We start from the raw sequence: 16,533 nt of genomic DNA, 5'->3' as shown, positions 1-16,533 counted from the left end.
CCAAGGTTAGAGTGTATATGAACAACATGATTGCCTGATACTTCTTCAGGACAGGACTGGCATAAAATCAGTTATTGCATCAGAGAGAAAAGGAGCAGCTACTCAGATTGGACTCCAAATTCAGGTTCAGGAGTATATTGGATTCCATCACAGCTTTGAAGTCTTGAGTGTAAAGCCTGTCACTCTGAACCTTTCACATGGCTTAAATCCTTGTCAGGAAATTGCGTACAGCAGAGGTTTGATTTCATGTATTTGTCTTAGAAGTGTTCCTTTAGTGAACAAGACAAACAAGGTCACTGCTTTGGAGGGACTACAGATTTAGCTAAGGGATAACAGAACTGAAGTTAGAAACTGTTGGGGTTTTCTTTCCTTAACTTTAGCTATACTTCATTCTTGGAAAAGGTAATGAGCATAAAAATAATGTACTTGCTAGATAACTACAGTCCTCAAAATGGAGGAGACAATAGCTTTGTAGTTTGTGCTCATTACATAAGCCTTCTTACTGCTCTGTGCTCTTGTGAAATACACAAGAACCTTGTTCTCCTTTAATCCTGTATCCTCTGCTTCTACTGTGTTCCAAGGATATTGAGCACTAGACAGGATCAGACTTACATCAACAATTTTTTCTCTCTGATGCGACATTTAAAAGGAAGAAAAAATTATAAGTAGTCAGATCCTAAAGCAGAAGCATGACAGAATCACACTACTCTTAAAACAACAGAATTCCTTCTATGGAAGTATTAGTGTAATACCATCTATCCATTTAATCCTTCTCCAGTATAAAAGGGAAATAAACTAACCATCACTGCTAATACCAGCTACCAAGTTACATTCTTCAAAAGAATTCTCCAACTAAAGCCAAATTGTTTAGCGTCACAAAGCTGACTAGAAACAGGATTCCAAAAGCACAGAGCCCCACATCACGTTATTCATTAAAAACAATCAGAAAAGTACATGTACCTCAATATCTTCTTTATATTTTAATAAAGAGGCCTCCATTATGTTTTTCAAAGCAAAATTTTCAGAGTGAACATCAAAGTGATGTCCAGTTACTTGTGCAATTCTTTCCCAGTGTCGTGACATCATTGCCTAGAAAAGTCAGTGAGAATTAGGGAAGATTTTTTAAAAATTATATTATTTTTAGGACTTGAATGATCACATACTTTTGCACTAGATCTGTTAAACAAATAGAAGAGTCTTGATTTCCATTCCATTGAAAGCATTAATAGTTATTCTAATGACAGCATGAAGTCTTTTGTTTTACTTTCTGTAATTAAGCCTGACAAATTTTTTGCTATAAATATAGCTGGTTTTATCTATAAAAAAGAATTATGGAAAGCATCTTATAGTCATGCAATGCAGTCTTCAATAGAGTTTTTCAAGTGAATCTTATCTCAAACTATTATGCTGAACATACTTTGTCTGCCATCATTTCAAGCAAAGGACAGCTCTCTGTGAAGTCACCAATTTTTTTTTTGAGGTCTTGAAAAGCTTGCCATTCCTTCAATGCCTTTGGTAACTTGCGGATTCTTTAAAAAGCACAAAAAAGGATAAATAATTTATCTTAATAATCACAATCCACCATTTAACAGTACAATATATTCTCATCTTTCAACCAAGGGACCAGTAGGCTGTAAATAAATATCCAGTTCCAAGCTGGCAACATAATAGATAGCTGACAGGGTGCTGAGCCATCTTGTCTAGACTGTGCTTCTGCCAAGAAAGGTTGGACCAGATGATCCTTCCAACCTGGTATTCTATGATTCTGTGACTACGATTGTTTCTGCATGCAGGCATGAAACACTGCTAAAGACAGAAAAAAACCACACTAGAACAGTTTGTTTTTATTTCAGTTTCAATTAAAGGAGATTAATTTCAGGTGCAAACTTGTGTCTGAACGTAATCTTTTGCAGTGTCATTGTTTTATCAAAAATTTGAAAACGCAACTGATTTTGTAAAGGGGAAAAAAGATTAAACAACATATATTTTTTCAAGCAAAATAAAGTACTTCTGAAACCAAAACTGACCTGCTTGCAAACTGAAAAATACTTCTGTTTGAATCAAAAAAGTCCTATTTTATACTTAGTTTGTACAAAAGATATTTAAAGAAAAATCTTCCTTTGTGCAAAATTTCAAGATGAAAAAAAACCTGAAAAATAAGAACCTCTAGTACTATGAATTATCACAGCTCTACTTACTTCTAACAAGTCATGCCAATTTTCATCTGGCAAAGCTATGGACCAAAAACTGACAGAAGTTCTCTTACAGCTTAATGGCAGAAACGAAAAGCTGCATAAAAGCAACCCATAATGAAAAATCCCTCTTCAAAGAAATTCTCCATTTTTCACAGCTCAAAATCAGATAGATCTGTCACACAATGCTGGAGCATGTGTGAATTCTTCACTGCTTGCTGGTTAGAGCTAGATGAACATATGCATTCTGTCATGGAACTGCAATAATCTTTGTAGTCTTCCATCTTGAATCCAACAGCAGACAGTATTAAATATGCTAGAGAAAGGCATTTCAGAAGGGAAAATTGCACTCTGATATGTATGGATAAGGCTTTAAGAGGCAGTTCCCGGCTACATCTATGCTGAGGCACAATGAGTTAACTTTTTTACAAACTTTGTCTTAGGCTGGCAATTGGAAATGGGATCTCTTAGCTTGGTAGTGAAAACTTGTTTTATACTAACAGCTTTTTTCTTTGTCTTGGTGTCAGTAATATCTTTTAACAGCAAGATCCATGAGTTACATACTATGTTAAAAGATTACTCAGGTTTAAATTTCCTTCTTAAAATTACTGGACATTCTCTTTACACTACATTTCAGTAAAACATAAAGGGAAGCTTTTCTGTAGCTGTTATTATAAACTTATATAACGCTCCCCACCACAGGCATTTTCCCTAAATATTTATCCTTTTTGTCTCTTTTTACGGTTTTATTTTCACCTACAGTTATTTTTGTGATTCTTCTTTTCATGATTCTAGGTTTCCTATTACTATTTTTAAAAGGGCTAGCAAAAAAGAACGCTAAAGAATTGTGCATATCTTTACAATTACACTAAAACACTAATTGTATTTCCAGTATTCCTGCTCCTTTCTTAACATAGCATACCAGAGCAGTTATTTCTGTGGGTAACCACTGTACACTGTTTAAATTTCTCCAGCTTTAAAGAGAATAGCTTGATGCAATAATGCTAGCAAGTCTGGCAAAGGAAGGATAGTACTGGGTTAGACTTCTATTACAAAAAAAATATCTACTGCCTACCTTGCTCCAAATGTAGCTTAAGACTTGAGAGGGAAAAAAAGTCACACATGAAAGCAAAAAGAGAACCATGTAACTTGGCAAACTGTTGTCATGCAACAGCTTCCTTCAGAGTTCCAGGAGAAGGAAGCATAAAGAGTCCTACCAACCTGTAAAATGTAATTAACTATAGAAAAAATGATGATGAAGATTCCAGAATTCTATTGAAGTGATATCAAGACTTACAGGTATTTTCCAAATGCAGAAGTATATCTATTTTACACACATTTATTTTTACTATTATTATTTTTAAAAAAAGAGAGGTTCTTTTTTCAAATTAATGGCTAGAAGACAGTTCACTCAGTTTTTCAAGAAAAAGAAGACAATCTCCACTGCTAAAATGATGACACACTCAAAATGACATATGAGTAAAAAGCCTGAGCACAAGTAACTTTTCCTGTGCTTTTCAAAGATTTGGGATCAGATGAAAAACAGATTTGATCTCAATCTCTTGAATAACACCAAGATGTAAGTGAAGTCTCTCCAAGGTCACATTGGAGAATCCAAAATCAAAAGCTGATCAAAAATACTTGTGAAGCAGACACACACACACAGGCTGTTCCAGAAGAGAGGCTCTGCAGAACAGAAAGCTCTTTATATTCAGTATGAACTTGCCTCAACAGAACTCTCTGAAAAAGTGATCAGAGACACTGTGTAAAGAGGTGAAGAAAATGCTTATACAAAAATAATAAAAGAAGAAACAAAACAGAGGCACTTCACATATTTTTTCCAAAAGATATGCATGGGACAAAAATACTGTACATCTATTTTCCAACTCTTGCATGTAATTTGGTTTTTGTCTATAGTCTGTAATTCCCTTTAAGAGTAAAACATAGACTAGTACAGATAACTACTCTGAAGGAATGGATGCACAGAATACTAAAGACCTGCATGTAGGCTCTCCCCTTTTGCACGTAACAAAATTCCCCTTTTCTAGAAATTCTGTCCATACTCCTGGGCCAGGAATCAGAATTCAAAGAAAGTGGGCAAAGAGGAAACCATCCAAATTCTGTTTGTTCATGAGCCCCTGACTCTGAGAGGAGTAACAAGAGGGGTCAGGGAAGTGTTGCAGACCCAGCCGTGGCTGTTGAAAAAACAAAAGTGCATCTTGATAAACACAGTTGAAAAATATCTCTGATGTTAGCAAAGAATGGTTCACCTCACAGTTATTTTGCATGTAATGTGGAAAACATTATTTCTCACAAACTTCACAAATAACCCCTCAGAATTTAGTGTTCAACCCTTATTGAAATAACAAGGGTTCAGAGCCATACAAATGCACAGAAGTAGACAGTAGGCATCTAAATTCTGTCTAACATCACGGACAAAAAATTAATTAGCTGTAAACTAAATCACTGAGAAGGTAATAATATATGAAGATCGGGTATGAAGGTTATTTATGCTTACAACCACCTTGGCACAGGTTTGTGCACCTTATTCATTAAATAAGCTACAACCTGCCTTGTTGGTATGCCCCAAAAAGCCCCGAGGGACTCACAGGCTGAGCTGAGTAAGGTCACGCACCAGCTGCATATTGCACCTCGTTCTGCAAATAGTGCACCCATGCTAAACTCGAGCAAGCCTGAGCTTGACACAAACCAACAGATTGCCCCTCAGAGCAATTCTCTCGAGATAATGAGCACAGAAAGCTGAGAAATAAAAAATTGTATGCACTTTGACAATAATAACATACCTGCTTTGAAAATTCAGAAGTTCACTGTTAATTTTTTCAAGATTTATATCACTCCAAAGCATTTCATTGTATCCATCGATACTAGCAGTAACTGCATTATAAAGACTGTAAAGTTTCTGAAGCAATGAAAGCTCACGTTTAATTTTGTGCAGTTCAGGGTACTCTGTTTCAAATTTTAAAAGGAGAAATTTGTGAATGTTATTGGGTATTTATGTATTCATGAACATAAAAATCCATGTATTTCTAATACTGGTATTTAATAAATGTCAGAAACCAGACTTGCAGTCTTTTAGATAGTGTCTAGGAAGACAAACTTTTCCAGTTACAATATGTAAGCACATCAGATTTTGATGCATAGTAATTGTTTATATTGCTGAGTTTTTTATAAATATTCTTCTATAATGGTAGATTAATCTTATAAGTGAGGTGTTGCACCTCTCTGTGAGGAAGACAATGTTGAAAAAGGAACCCACTATCATTTTATACAAAGACTAAAATATCCCACATCTCAGTTTGTGTTATTCATTTAAGAGGCAGAGGCTGGGGATTGGGGCTGTGCTTTCAAAATAAAAACCATAGAATATGTTATACAAAGAAAGTATTTAAAATGGATCTCCTCAACAGAAATGTTTGGGTTGGTTTCTCTCATATCTTCAGGAATTCCTAGTGAAGTATATTGTGATCATTGCATGTGTCTTCTGACAGGAAAATATACTGAGTTTAGTATGTGCAAATTAAAGTGCTTATCCTACATTCTGCTCTAACTCTAATTCACACCATGGTCTTCCAAGCTTGAAGTGTGTCTGACTAGGTGACATAAGGATATTACAGATCAGTTGCACAGCCCAAGGGAATTCATTATATATCTGGAGCAGGGACAATTTGACTACTTAGGCAACGTGTTTCCCAAATTTGGACATGGAAGAATACAGACAGGAGATGCGCTTAGCTCTGAACAGAAAAAGCAAGAGAACTAAGCAGTTGGACCCTAAGGTACACAGAACAGTGCAATAAAGATATTGCACTCTTATTACTGATTTTTGTTATTACTGATATTGCACTAATATTTTTGTTATTACTGATATTGCACTTTCCACCTGATGTTTATATACGTTCAGACTGAGAGCCGGTTTCGCACAGCTGCTTTTCACAGGAAAGACAATAATAACTTACTGCAAGGAATTTTTCTAGAATGAATTCAGCACTGAATGCATTTAGCAGGACTCGCAAGAAAAATGTAATAGCCTAGGACCAGCTATCCATATCCCCTGAGACACTACCTGTAATAGGAAGACCAAATAATTCTTCCCCACCAGAAAGGGAGATATACTTCCGCCATAGTTCATCAAATTTGGCTTGAAAGATCTGTAATCTGTCACTTGCTTCATGGGGAGGAACATTCTCCTCACTGGGGCCCCTGTAAAAAACCAAAACAAATTCAATGCCAGTATCAACCATAGAGGTTTCACAAAGAAGCACAACAGAACCCAGACATTATTTACTGAACAGTATTTAATATTTTCTAATATTTTTTCTAGAAATTTTCACAGAAGATACTAAAAGAGAAAATAGAAAGTATATTCAGTGTCCCAACATCAGACACTATACAGTCCCTGAAAGAAAGCCCTATTTATTTTCTAATAATAAAATTCTTTTGGGTTACCACACACATTACAAACAGCTAAAAAGATCTACAAATGTTCTGTCTTTGTTATTTTCCATTTTTTTCTCCTGTAAAGTATGATTTAATGATTATTTATATTCTTAAAAAGGGAAAGACAGCAGATATATAATTCAGGGGTGAAAACTGTGGTAGCTGGTACTAGAACCATAACTAAGCACTCAGAAAAATAGCAGAAAAAATATGATTTTGCCCTAATAAGTACATCTCAGCTAGAGGACTGGGTGTACTCCCCAGCCCTCACACCTGGGATCACCTCTTGGCTGCATCATAATATTTTGGGATGAGAACTGTAAGTATGTCATCTTCTGTTGTTGGTTATTTCTAGGTTATTACAGGTACACGGACATCAGAGGGCAGTGCTGGCTGGTTGCTTGGCAAGGAAAATGGAACCAGTAGATGAAAGCAGTAACGTGGTCATCAGAGGCAGCAGGGCCTGAGCAAGGACAGCAGGGCAGGCCTGGAGATGACTGGTAACAGCCTCAGGGTGTTTCCATGAATTCCTCTGGACAACTCCGAGGGCAGAACTGCAGGCAGCAGTACGCATGCATCCACATTAGCAACTTGGTGCTCTAGCAGGTTGCTTTTAGGTGCAAATTCACCTCATGTCTAGAGCTGGCGTTTTAAAGGCACCGCTAGTGTGCCTTAAGAAATTTCTCTTCTGGTGAAGCCAAACACCTGATTCCCATTTGGACCACGCACCCAGGAGTGTGTGCTCTACGTGTGCAACTGAATAATTCTGTCCGTAACAGCAAGGCAGCCTGCAGAGGCTGTACATAAAGCTGCTTCACACTGCCCATGGGCTATAGGTGTACTGTGCACATCTAGGGTCAGCAGCCGATGTGAACTCCATTGCCAAAATCCATACACTGTGTGTATTGTCCTAGAACCATAACAGATCACAGGAAACCAAATTCTGGTCTTTTTTCTTCATTGCTAATGTAGAAGTGTCCAATGGAGCACACACACACAACAATTTATATTAAAAAAAAAAAAAAAAGCCCAAGTAAGCTTAGAAGTAAGACTAAGACTCAGTAAACTTGGAAACACCTAGAACTGGAATCTCCACTCACATCCAAGGAGCTACATATTATACTTAAATATCTGCTTAAGTACTTTGTTGAGTTTAGAACCTGAAATAAAAATCTTTAAATTTGGATCTAGATTGAGAATTTAATCTCCCCACAACCTACTAATTCTTTTGGAATTTCACCAACTCCAGCACTGAAATTTTGGGAATGAATATGTGAAGTAAATCAGCCCATCTTATATTATTCTGAAATTCGGCTTTTTTTATCAGCTTTCATATATACATTGAGGCTGTGCTGCGTATATTTTCTGAAGCCCTTTCAATACACTATTTTTGAACACTCACTAGTGAAGCATAATGTATTGCACCACAGGTCACCTACTTTTCATTGTAATCTTTGCAAAATTCTGCAGTATCAATCTGGAATTTTTGAACACCACTCAGTAAATCTGTTTTCATCTCTGGCTGTACCTTCAGCAGCAAGTCCTCAACCTGCAGTGCCTACATGTAAACAAACGGGGAAAACAGGCATAAGAAAGGCAGGAAAAAAGCAGAGTTTTAAGTAAGAAAACAGTTTTGTTCTAACATTAAAAGTTTTGTTCAGCATTAAAAAGGCTGACAATAACCTTGGTATATATATAATTTCAGAAATAATACAGCTATGATACCTGTGTGTTTAGGTTCTTCCAGGCATAAGCCAATCCATCAACTCTTTCTGTATTTCCATCTTGAAAGAGCAGATTGTATTTATGAAGCACAGAGTAAGATTCTTCTATAGGTCCAACTGTCATGTCAATTTTGACCTCATTCTCTCGAATTTCCTTTAGTGCTTCCATTGCTCCCCGTACATCATCAAGGTCATGGATAGGTCTGCTTAATCTCTTGCTAACATTTTCAATGAACAAATAGATTTCATCCATGTCTGTAGCAGACTTCTTATTCAAAGCTAATGAAGCACAGAGTAAGATTCTTCTATAGGTCCAACTGTCATGTCAATTTTGACCTCATTCTCTCGAATTTCCTTTAGTGCTTCCATTGCTCCCCGTACATCATCAAGGTCATGGATAGGTCTGCTTAATCTCTTGCTAACATTTTCAATGAACAAATAGATTTCATCCATGTCTGTAGCAGACTTCTTATTCAAAGCTAATCCAAATATTCTTTGTCTTGTCTGAATTAAGGCTATTTTCAATGACTCTGTCGCAATATCCACAGATTCCAGTACACAGTGATTTGGCAGTTCTCTGATTTGCATTTCTAATTGCTAAGACAAACACAAGTGTACAGCTTTTAATTTCACTACAATTTCTCTGAACAGTTTATGTTTATTAGAGAGATAATACTTACAGAAAAGTATCCAATTTGGGTTTGGAATTCAGCCGTTGTTGGTTTAGTATCTATAAATTCCCTCACTTTTTCCTCTGGATCCTATATAAAAGAAGTTTGTATTAATTATTATCTATCATTGTTACTACGATAAACTGCAGGGGACCCAGCTGCCCTATCTACTGTGCAAACACAAATGAACCCTCTCTAAAAGAACTTAAGATATATGCACTAAGATTAAATTATTTCACTTGAACTGCTTTTGTTGACTCTTCGTACAGTACTTTTTCAAGCACTTAACAACCACCTGTAACTTAAAAACTGACCTAGACCAGGATATCCCTTACCCATTCAAATATTTCTACAAAATTTACAAGGTAGCTGCTAAAGCTTTGCTGGAAATATTTCCTTCACTGTTTCCCTTCTGCCTGCAACCCCCAAAAGCAGCTGGCATCCTCTAACAGGTATTTAAATGGTAGTGATTGTACTGAGACAACTTCACCCTTCCTGAAACAGCATACTGAAGTGCAGTTTCTAGCTACAAATGGACCAGCCATTTGCAGCAAGCACAGTTTGGCAGGGAATGATGGATCTAAGGGAAGAGGGGTCATTTAGCTTGTTGAAGCTTGTTTAAAGGGAACAGAGCACTGAGCATCCTTCCTTTTCATAAGGTAGGCCAGTCTCTGCAGAGGTGAGAACTTCACCAGCTTAACAAATGTGTTAGATTCTCAGTTCAGTTACAGACAAATGATCTTTCCCCTCAGGGACGTTCATCTACACTCTGTGCTTGAGGTCCCTGAGAAGCTGTTATGGCTTCTCTGGCCAATAATGAGTTACCAGTGACAGTTCCCAGTGGTCCTACAGAAATTATAAAGATGGAGGGAAACATTGCCAAATCTTAGGGAATTTTAAGGTTAAGGAGCAGATTGACTCTTTTAGAAGATTTTAGTAAAAAGGAAACATTATCGCACTACTGCATCATTCAGTCTGATCATGCCTTGTCTAGGTGAAATGACATACCATCAATACATGGTTAGATCAAACAGTATCTCCAAAAAGACAGGTAACTAAGCATTAAGATTTGGAACACTAGAAGTCAAGAAGAGGTGAAAATTCCCTGTCTTAACCTGAGCTCCAGCTGTAGAAGTGTCAGAGGGTGTCACAGAATCAGCTGCAGGAAAGTGGTCACCTATGAGGTGGTTTAGGAAGGGAAGTTAAAAATAGTGAGTAGTTATGAAGATTACTTCTGGTGTGATTGCTTCTCAGCCTGACTAAAGCACCTCTTGATAGGCAGGACCAGTAGTTGTCCATCCACACAGAACTGAATTTCACTAGTCAGAATCTACACATGGTTTTATTTCATTAAATACCTCATGCCAAAACACTCCTCTGAGCTTTACCATTTACGTGACTGGACCCACTTCCTAATGAAGACAACTCCATTCTCTTCTGCTTTGGAATCCTTATTACTAGAAAGACTTCCTAAACTTAGTTTATCACGTTTGTGAAGAAATAGAAAAGTTGCTTTTAGCAATGGTTACTGAAGAAGAACTAGTCAGTTGAACGTTCAGGAACTGTTTTGAAGTCTGCAGTTTGATAACCTATACAGACAAGATGCTGTGAGAAAGAGGCACAAGCATATGAGAGCATAAGCTTGTTCATTCTCCCAGCATACTTTTTTGTTCTTCTGCTTTCTTCCTTAGATGGATTAATTGGTAAAGAACAACAAGTCCTGGTCAACACAAGAGGAGACAGAGGAGGTACTTTGGTATATGGATTATACTATGAAACCAAAGCTTCCTACTGAATACACAGTTTCCCTATGCAACCCAAAACCATTTACTTAAAAGATTTCTCAATACAGCAACATATTTTATTAAATATGTGTTTAACCTTGTTCCAGATGCCTGAAAATTCAGAAAAGCTGTTCAGAAGATCTGATGCTTTATCTCTGAGAGATAAAATAATTGTATTTAGTTGGATCACCACTTTGTTCACATCCTTATGCTCGATGATCTGTTTGTCTAAAGGTTTCAGTGCCACCATCCTGATGAGTTTACTCTCGTCACCTAGCTCTACAGCAGCAGCTTGTTCAATCTGGCATAAATTAAACAAGAAAAAAACATATGTCCAGTAGTTTTATATATTTTTTTACATTATAGAATGCCCGATAATGCACACACAATAAGTGCTTCTAAGAACAGATAGAAAGTGCAGAAAAAGCATCCACAAGGAGACTCTCTCTTCTCAGCTTGGGTTTTTACAGAAATATAGTTCTAGTGTAAAAGCTGATTTTATAGAAAATTGCCATGAGGAGCTCTAAATTAATCATATCTGACATCTGTCAAATATGTGTCATATACAAGCATGACCATGCTCTTTCCTGCTCCTACACAGCTGCTCAGGTCTTCCTGCTTTCTTCAGTGTAGAATTACAACCTATACCTATGCTCGGCTAAAAAAAGGTCCTGTAGGCGGTGATGGGTTGGCTGCTTGGAAATAAGCAAACAGTTCTGCTTGAGGAAACTGAATTCAACTCACTCTCTCCTAGTTGGGTTTTTTTTTAATTATTTATTTGCAGGACTTGAATGTTGGTGGGAGGGGTTTTCTTTTTCATTAAAATGAGCTGATCTGGTTTTTATGTCAGATCAACAAAATAGGAAGATATTTTTACAAAGACACTTTTCAGCACAGCTCTAGAGAGATCTTTATTTCATTACCAAAGGAGAGTTAAGGCCATCTGATTACTGTGCATTTCAGCTTCTATCTATACATCAGACCTCCCCAAGGTTTTAGTGCTCATTTTAATGCCAGTTAAAATATTTATATTGTATTTGCTGTAGCATTATAGGTGCTGTATGCATCCTGAAAGTTTAATTTAAAATACAGTTTTTGCCTGGGAGCATTGATAATAATTTATACTCAGCTAGTAATACCCACAGATAATGTCAGTTTGCTCACATTATCTACAATATTATCATCATATTTGAACAGTATATATAAAAGTTTTTTTTTTAATCAAACATTGACTTTATTATTAGAAACCACCAAACATAAGGTTTCTGAATTATTATCACTCTTCTGTTCAATTACTCAGTACAGAGATTAAAAACTAGGCTTTCACTTAATAGGAAGGTCCACCAGATTACAAGTCAAAGTATTGGTGTAGAACACATGAGATAAAATGTTAGTAATTTGGTTAACATTTCTTTAAAACAAACAAATTAAAACACTCACCTGCTGCTGCTGCTGATGTAAGTAAGCAAATTTCCACAGGGGGATATCTTTGGCTATTGATAAGATGATATTTACTGCTTTGTTTACAGCACTCTGAAAACAGCAAAACATTCACCTTGAGCACACAGAGAGATTATGACAAATAAGGGCGGGGAGGGGGGAGCGGTGTGTGTAAAAGAATCTTCCAAACAATAGCAAAATGGAAAAATTATACCTCTATCTTTACAGGAAATATTCTAATAAGAATGAAATAGGATCACCCAAAATACATTTTTTTTTTTGAAAGAGTACTCCATAAAGCTTTATCATGGTCCTTCTATGTTTATGTGGTTTTCAAACAAGAACATAAAAGACTTTTATGAGCAGGAATCGTGAGTCACTGGGCACTGTAACTTAGTTCTAGTACAATTTCCCCTGAAACTGGTTATAAACATAGTTTTATATTAAATTTATATAAAATATTTTTATCAAATAATATCTTTCACATACCCATCAGAAAGCCTGAACACATTTGTCTAAATTTGTGATGAGTCTGATAAGTCTATAATTTACATAAGTTATTCTATAACTTCTTCTATCTATGCTATTTGAAAATTACACTTTGTGATCTGATTTCTTACTGACACTGCCAGGGAGGCTGCAAATGAAACTGGAGAAAGAAATCAACTATTGATTTTGACAGTGCCATTGCTAAATGAAATGTCCAAAAACCAACACCATAACCAACAAATACTTTGTGAATAATTTCAGACATCATAGGAGATTGTAAGTACGCGCATAAAAAATTTGCTGAATTGGTCTAAATGAATGTTCACATTTTTTCACAGTTTTCAGCCCTGGGCTGGTAATATTTTTCTTTACGTTTCACTACTGCGGAATGCTGATTTATGAATGATACGTTAGACCAATAGCATTGTTTTATATTCTGAGAGAGTCTCAGGAGACCAGGAAGTCAAATCAGGCTGCATCAATAGCATTTATTTTTAATTTTGCATTCATTTTGAAATGTTTGCCCCTAAGTAGAGGTTTGTGAAAGTGAATTATTGAGCTTTGAGGAAAACAGTTCCTTCTAGTGGCCTCCATCATAACCCTGATCGGTGCCTTCACATCCTGAGTTCCTAGTGGTGTCACAAAATCCAGTGACTTTTTTTCCCTTCTTTTTAGTTCTTAGATTAAATTTGCACGTGTCGTTTTACAACAATGCATTTATAAATGTTTTATGACGAATGACTGAGATGTGCGATTATTTTGTTACCTGAATATTTTCAAGACTTGGTCTCAAAACCACATTTGGAATAGCCAGTTGAATTTCAGCTTTGAACAAAGGAACCCTCTGTGTCTCTACGAACTTGATCATCTGATACCTAGAGTCAACAACATGCAATCGATGTCTTAAGGACTCTAAAGATATCTTCGTGCCTAAATAAATACAATATTTAGGTTAGGTTTGGGGGATTTTTTTACCACAGTAAGCTTGGGGGGGAGAGGGGATCATAAAAATTATCTTAAAAAATATAACGTATCTGAAAAAGACAGACTCACATCTGACTAGAGAGTCAGTATTCTTCTGACAAAGCTGTCCCATCAGATTATAGTAGCTACAGGACAGGCATTCTTGGCAGCGTGTTTTCTGCTTCATGTCTGGATGCGTACAGGCGTATGAATCCTGAAGAGTTAAAGGGAAGTTCTATAACCATATAGTCCAGCATGTATCCACTATCTGACTAGGTTATAAAAGGTTACTTGTTACACCAAAGAGGTCTTACCTCCAGAGTTCTTCGGGCATCTGCTTTCAGCCTGTGCTTAAGAACATCTACCAGTTCATAGGTAGAGCGTTCAACTTGTTGACTCTGTCTACAGAAACAACGTTACAGTCACCCACAGGGAATCAAACTCAAAGAATACCCTTTGTTACTTTCCAGGCACACACTCCCAGTCCTACTGCACTGTGAAGAATTCTATGTGAAGGGAAAAATACCCTTGAACTTTTCAGTTTGTTTCAACTCCTGAAGCATACGGACAATGTAAGACATTAACATGCAGACAATAAAGAAACCCATTTGTCAGACTCTGTTGTATCTGATTTAACAGGACTTCACAATAATCAAAGGAAAAAAAGTTATTTTCCAGCTATAGTTAACAAAACAGGCTTATCATGATGATGCAGGAGGTTAATATGTGAGATTAGAATTAGTAAAATAGAAACAAAATAATAAATGAAGGTATCCTATTTTGCACAATGAGCATAGACATGTTTTTGGAGAAGAACTGAACAATTATTCTGCTATAGCCTAGAAAATAAGCATAGGCCAAAAAATTTGTAGCACTGGGAGAATGGGAAGTCCAACACTACCTAGCCATAATTAAGTATCAAGGAATTAACATGGGGATGAGATTTCAAGTCTTATCCATCTTCATTTTTCTTGTTACTGATTAGAATGCCATGAGAAGAAAGGTATGAAATGCTAAAGACTACACATGAAATTTTACAACTGCTATGTTCAAGATACTTGGGAGTTTCTCCCCTGCATCCTGACATTTTGCTTTAGACTGTTAAAATAAAATTTTAGAAGTAAACTCTCTATGCATAAAAAAGTAATACATAAATAATCCCTCCCATATATGGCCTTGAAATGTGTGCAATTAGTAAACCTACTGAGACAGTTTGTGAGCAGTAGAGACAGCAAGCTTTTCTGTCTGTTCCACGAAAGAAAGCACATCTATAGGTTCATCTTCAGGCAAAATTATGAGAGCAGTGTTCGACATATCCTCTAGAGTTCTTTCAATTCTGCATTCCAGGGTATCAGCCGCTTCTTTGACTACATAGTCCAACTTCCTCAGGGTACTATAAACATTCTCAATAACTAAGCAGGAAAAACAAAACGGAAACAAATCATGCAAAATACAGACCCTTAATATCACGTCTCCCCTCCCCTCTATCCCTCCAGGTATTAGAATAAAATGAGGATCTAATGGCAATGAAATATGCAATTAAGGCCTGAAATAGAAACATGATGGACTTGCTCTACTTTAGAGTCTTTAAATTAAACTATTTTATAATAAAGAGTACACTAGCCTTCAAAATATCTCTTCTTTTTTGTACTAAACAACACTGTAATGAAAAGGATCGTAAAATACAATCCAAAACAACAATACAACTGACCAAATTTTTTTTTTTCACCCTACATACATACATAATGAAATCTAGTACTTTTATAATTGTAATTAACTTGTAAATATAATGGCTAGAATTCCCCCAGCCAAGATCATATACTGGTTAAACCACCAAACGTCCTCTTTCACGTATATGACCTAACTTACTTTGGAAAGAGATATACTGCGTGCTTTAAAAGGTGTGTTTATTAAACTAGGTAAAAACAACTGTTTCTGGATAGACTGGATACATTCTTTCCCTGCCTTTCATATTTTTCATTGCAAAGCAGAAAAAATATGTCACCTGACACCCTTTTTTTCGTATTTGTATTTTACCAGGCAGTATCACTGAATCACCAAAACTCTTTCTTATTGTATGTAGAAAAAAATCACTATGATAACCAAGACACAGCTGTGGAACAGTGGTGTCCAACTGCTGATGCTTTAAGTGGAAAACATAATTTATACCTATTAGGAAGTTAGTGATGGAGCTTGCCTTTTTTATTGACTAAAACAGACAAATATTCTAACCAATTTCTTAGCTTTTTAAAAAAAAATTTAAATTACGTAGTCCTAAATCCATTTTTCACCTTGTATCCTGAGATTTAGTCTAGGAGGCAACCATGAGCCCCCATAGTTCTACATATTAGATGGAAATAAGGCACTTTAGCCATTAATCTCATGCATAATGAGTTCAGCACATCACTGGCACGTTATATATATATATATATATCCTATATATATATATATATATTGTATACCCTGAACCAATGGCTGATTTCTAAGAGTCCAACATGCATTCTGGGTACATTAGACATTGCACATCTTCAAAAAGATATGATGCATACACTTAAGAAAAGCATTCCTTTCTAGGAATGATTCCATTTCAGCTGCAGCAACAGGGAACAGGAGGTAGCCCATATACTTCTGCATTACCTCTATCTTGTCAAAAAAAGGCCAGTTTCCACCAGAGCAAATGCTGAACCAAAGAGCCATTAAAACCTGAATTTTAGCTATTCAGATACTTAACATAGTGCAGAGAGTACCTAAATTAATAAACATATGAATAATATTGAATAAGACCTTCCTTATGATGCATTATGAAACTATG

At 36.2% G+C, this 16,533-nt stretch overlaps 1 protein-coding gene across 1 annotated transcript in view; it reads right to left on the bottom strand.

The window, feature by feature from the left end:
- LOC104512277 (dynein heavy chain 5, axonemal-like) overlaps positions 1-16,533 on the bottom strand; it is a gene marked incomplete at both ends in the record, with an annotated part of 92,726 nt that overhangs the window by 53,533 nt on the left and 22,660 nt on the right. The window contains 14 exons of the mRNA XM_010155198.1: positions 961-1,089; positions 1,418-1,529; positions 4,997-5,159; positions 6,277-6,413; positions 8,090-8,208; positions 8,376-8,510; positions 8,711-8,971; positions 9,055-9,135; positions 10,927-11,130; positions 12,270-12,362; positions 13,525-13,688; positions 13,812-13,935; positions 14,036-14,123; positions 14,926-15,133. Coding sequence (XP_010153500.1) covers positions 961-1,089; positions 1,418-1,529; positions 4,997-5,159; positions 6,277-6,413; positions 8,090-8,208; positions 8,376-8,510; positions 8,711-8,971; positions 9,055-9,135; positions 10,927-11,130; positions 12,270-12,362; positions 13,525-13,688; positions 13,812-13,935; positions 14,036-14,123; positions 14,926-15,133 — 2,018 coding nt within the window. The remainder of the gene's footprint in view (positions 1-960; positions 1,090-1,417; positions 1,530-4,996; positions 5,160-6,276; positions 6,414-8,089; positions 8,209-8,375; positions 8,511-8,710; positions 8,972-9,054; positions 9,136-10,926; positions 11,131-12,269; positions 12,363-13,524; positions 13,689-13,811; positions 13,936-14,035; positions 14,124-14,925; positions 15,134-16,533) is intronic.

The sequence above is a fragment of the Eurypyga helias genome, unplaced genomic scaffold, assembly GCF_000690775.1.
Source record: "Eurypyga helias isolate BGI_N326 unplaced genomic scaffold, ASM69077v1 scaffold4957, whole genome shotgun sequence".
Taxonomy (NCBI): domain Eukaryota; kingdom Metazoa; phylum Chordata; class Aves; order Eurypygiformes; family Eurypygidae; genus Eurypyga; species Eurypyga helias.
This window is presented reverse-complemented; position numbering and strand designations above follow the sequence as displayed.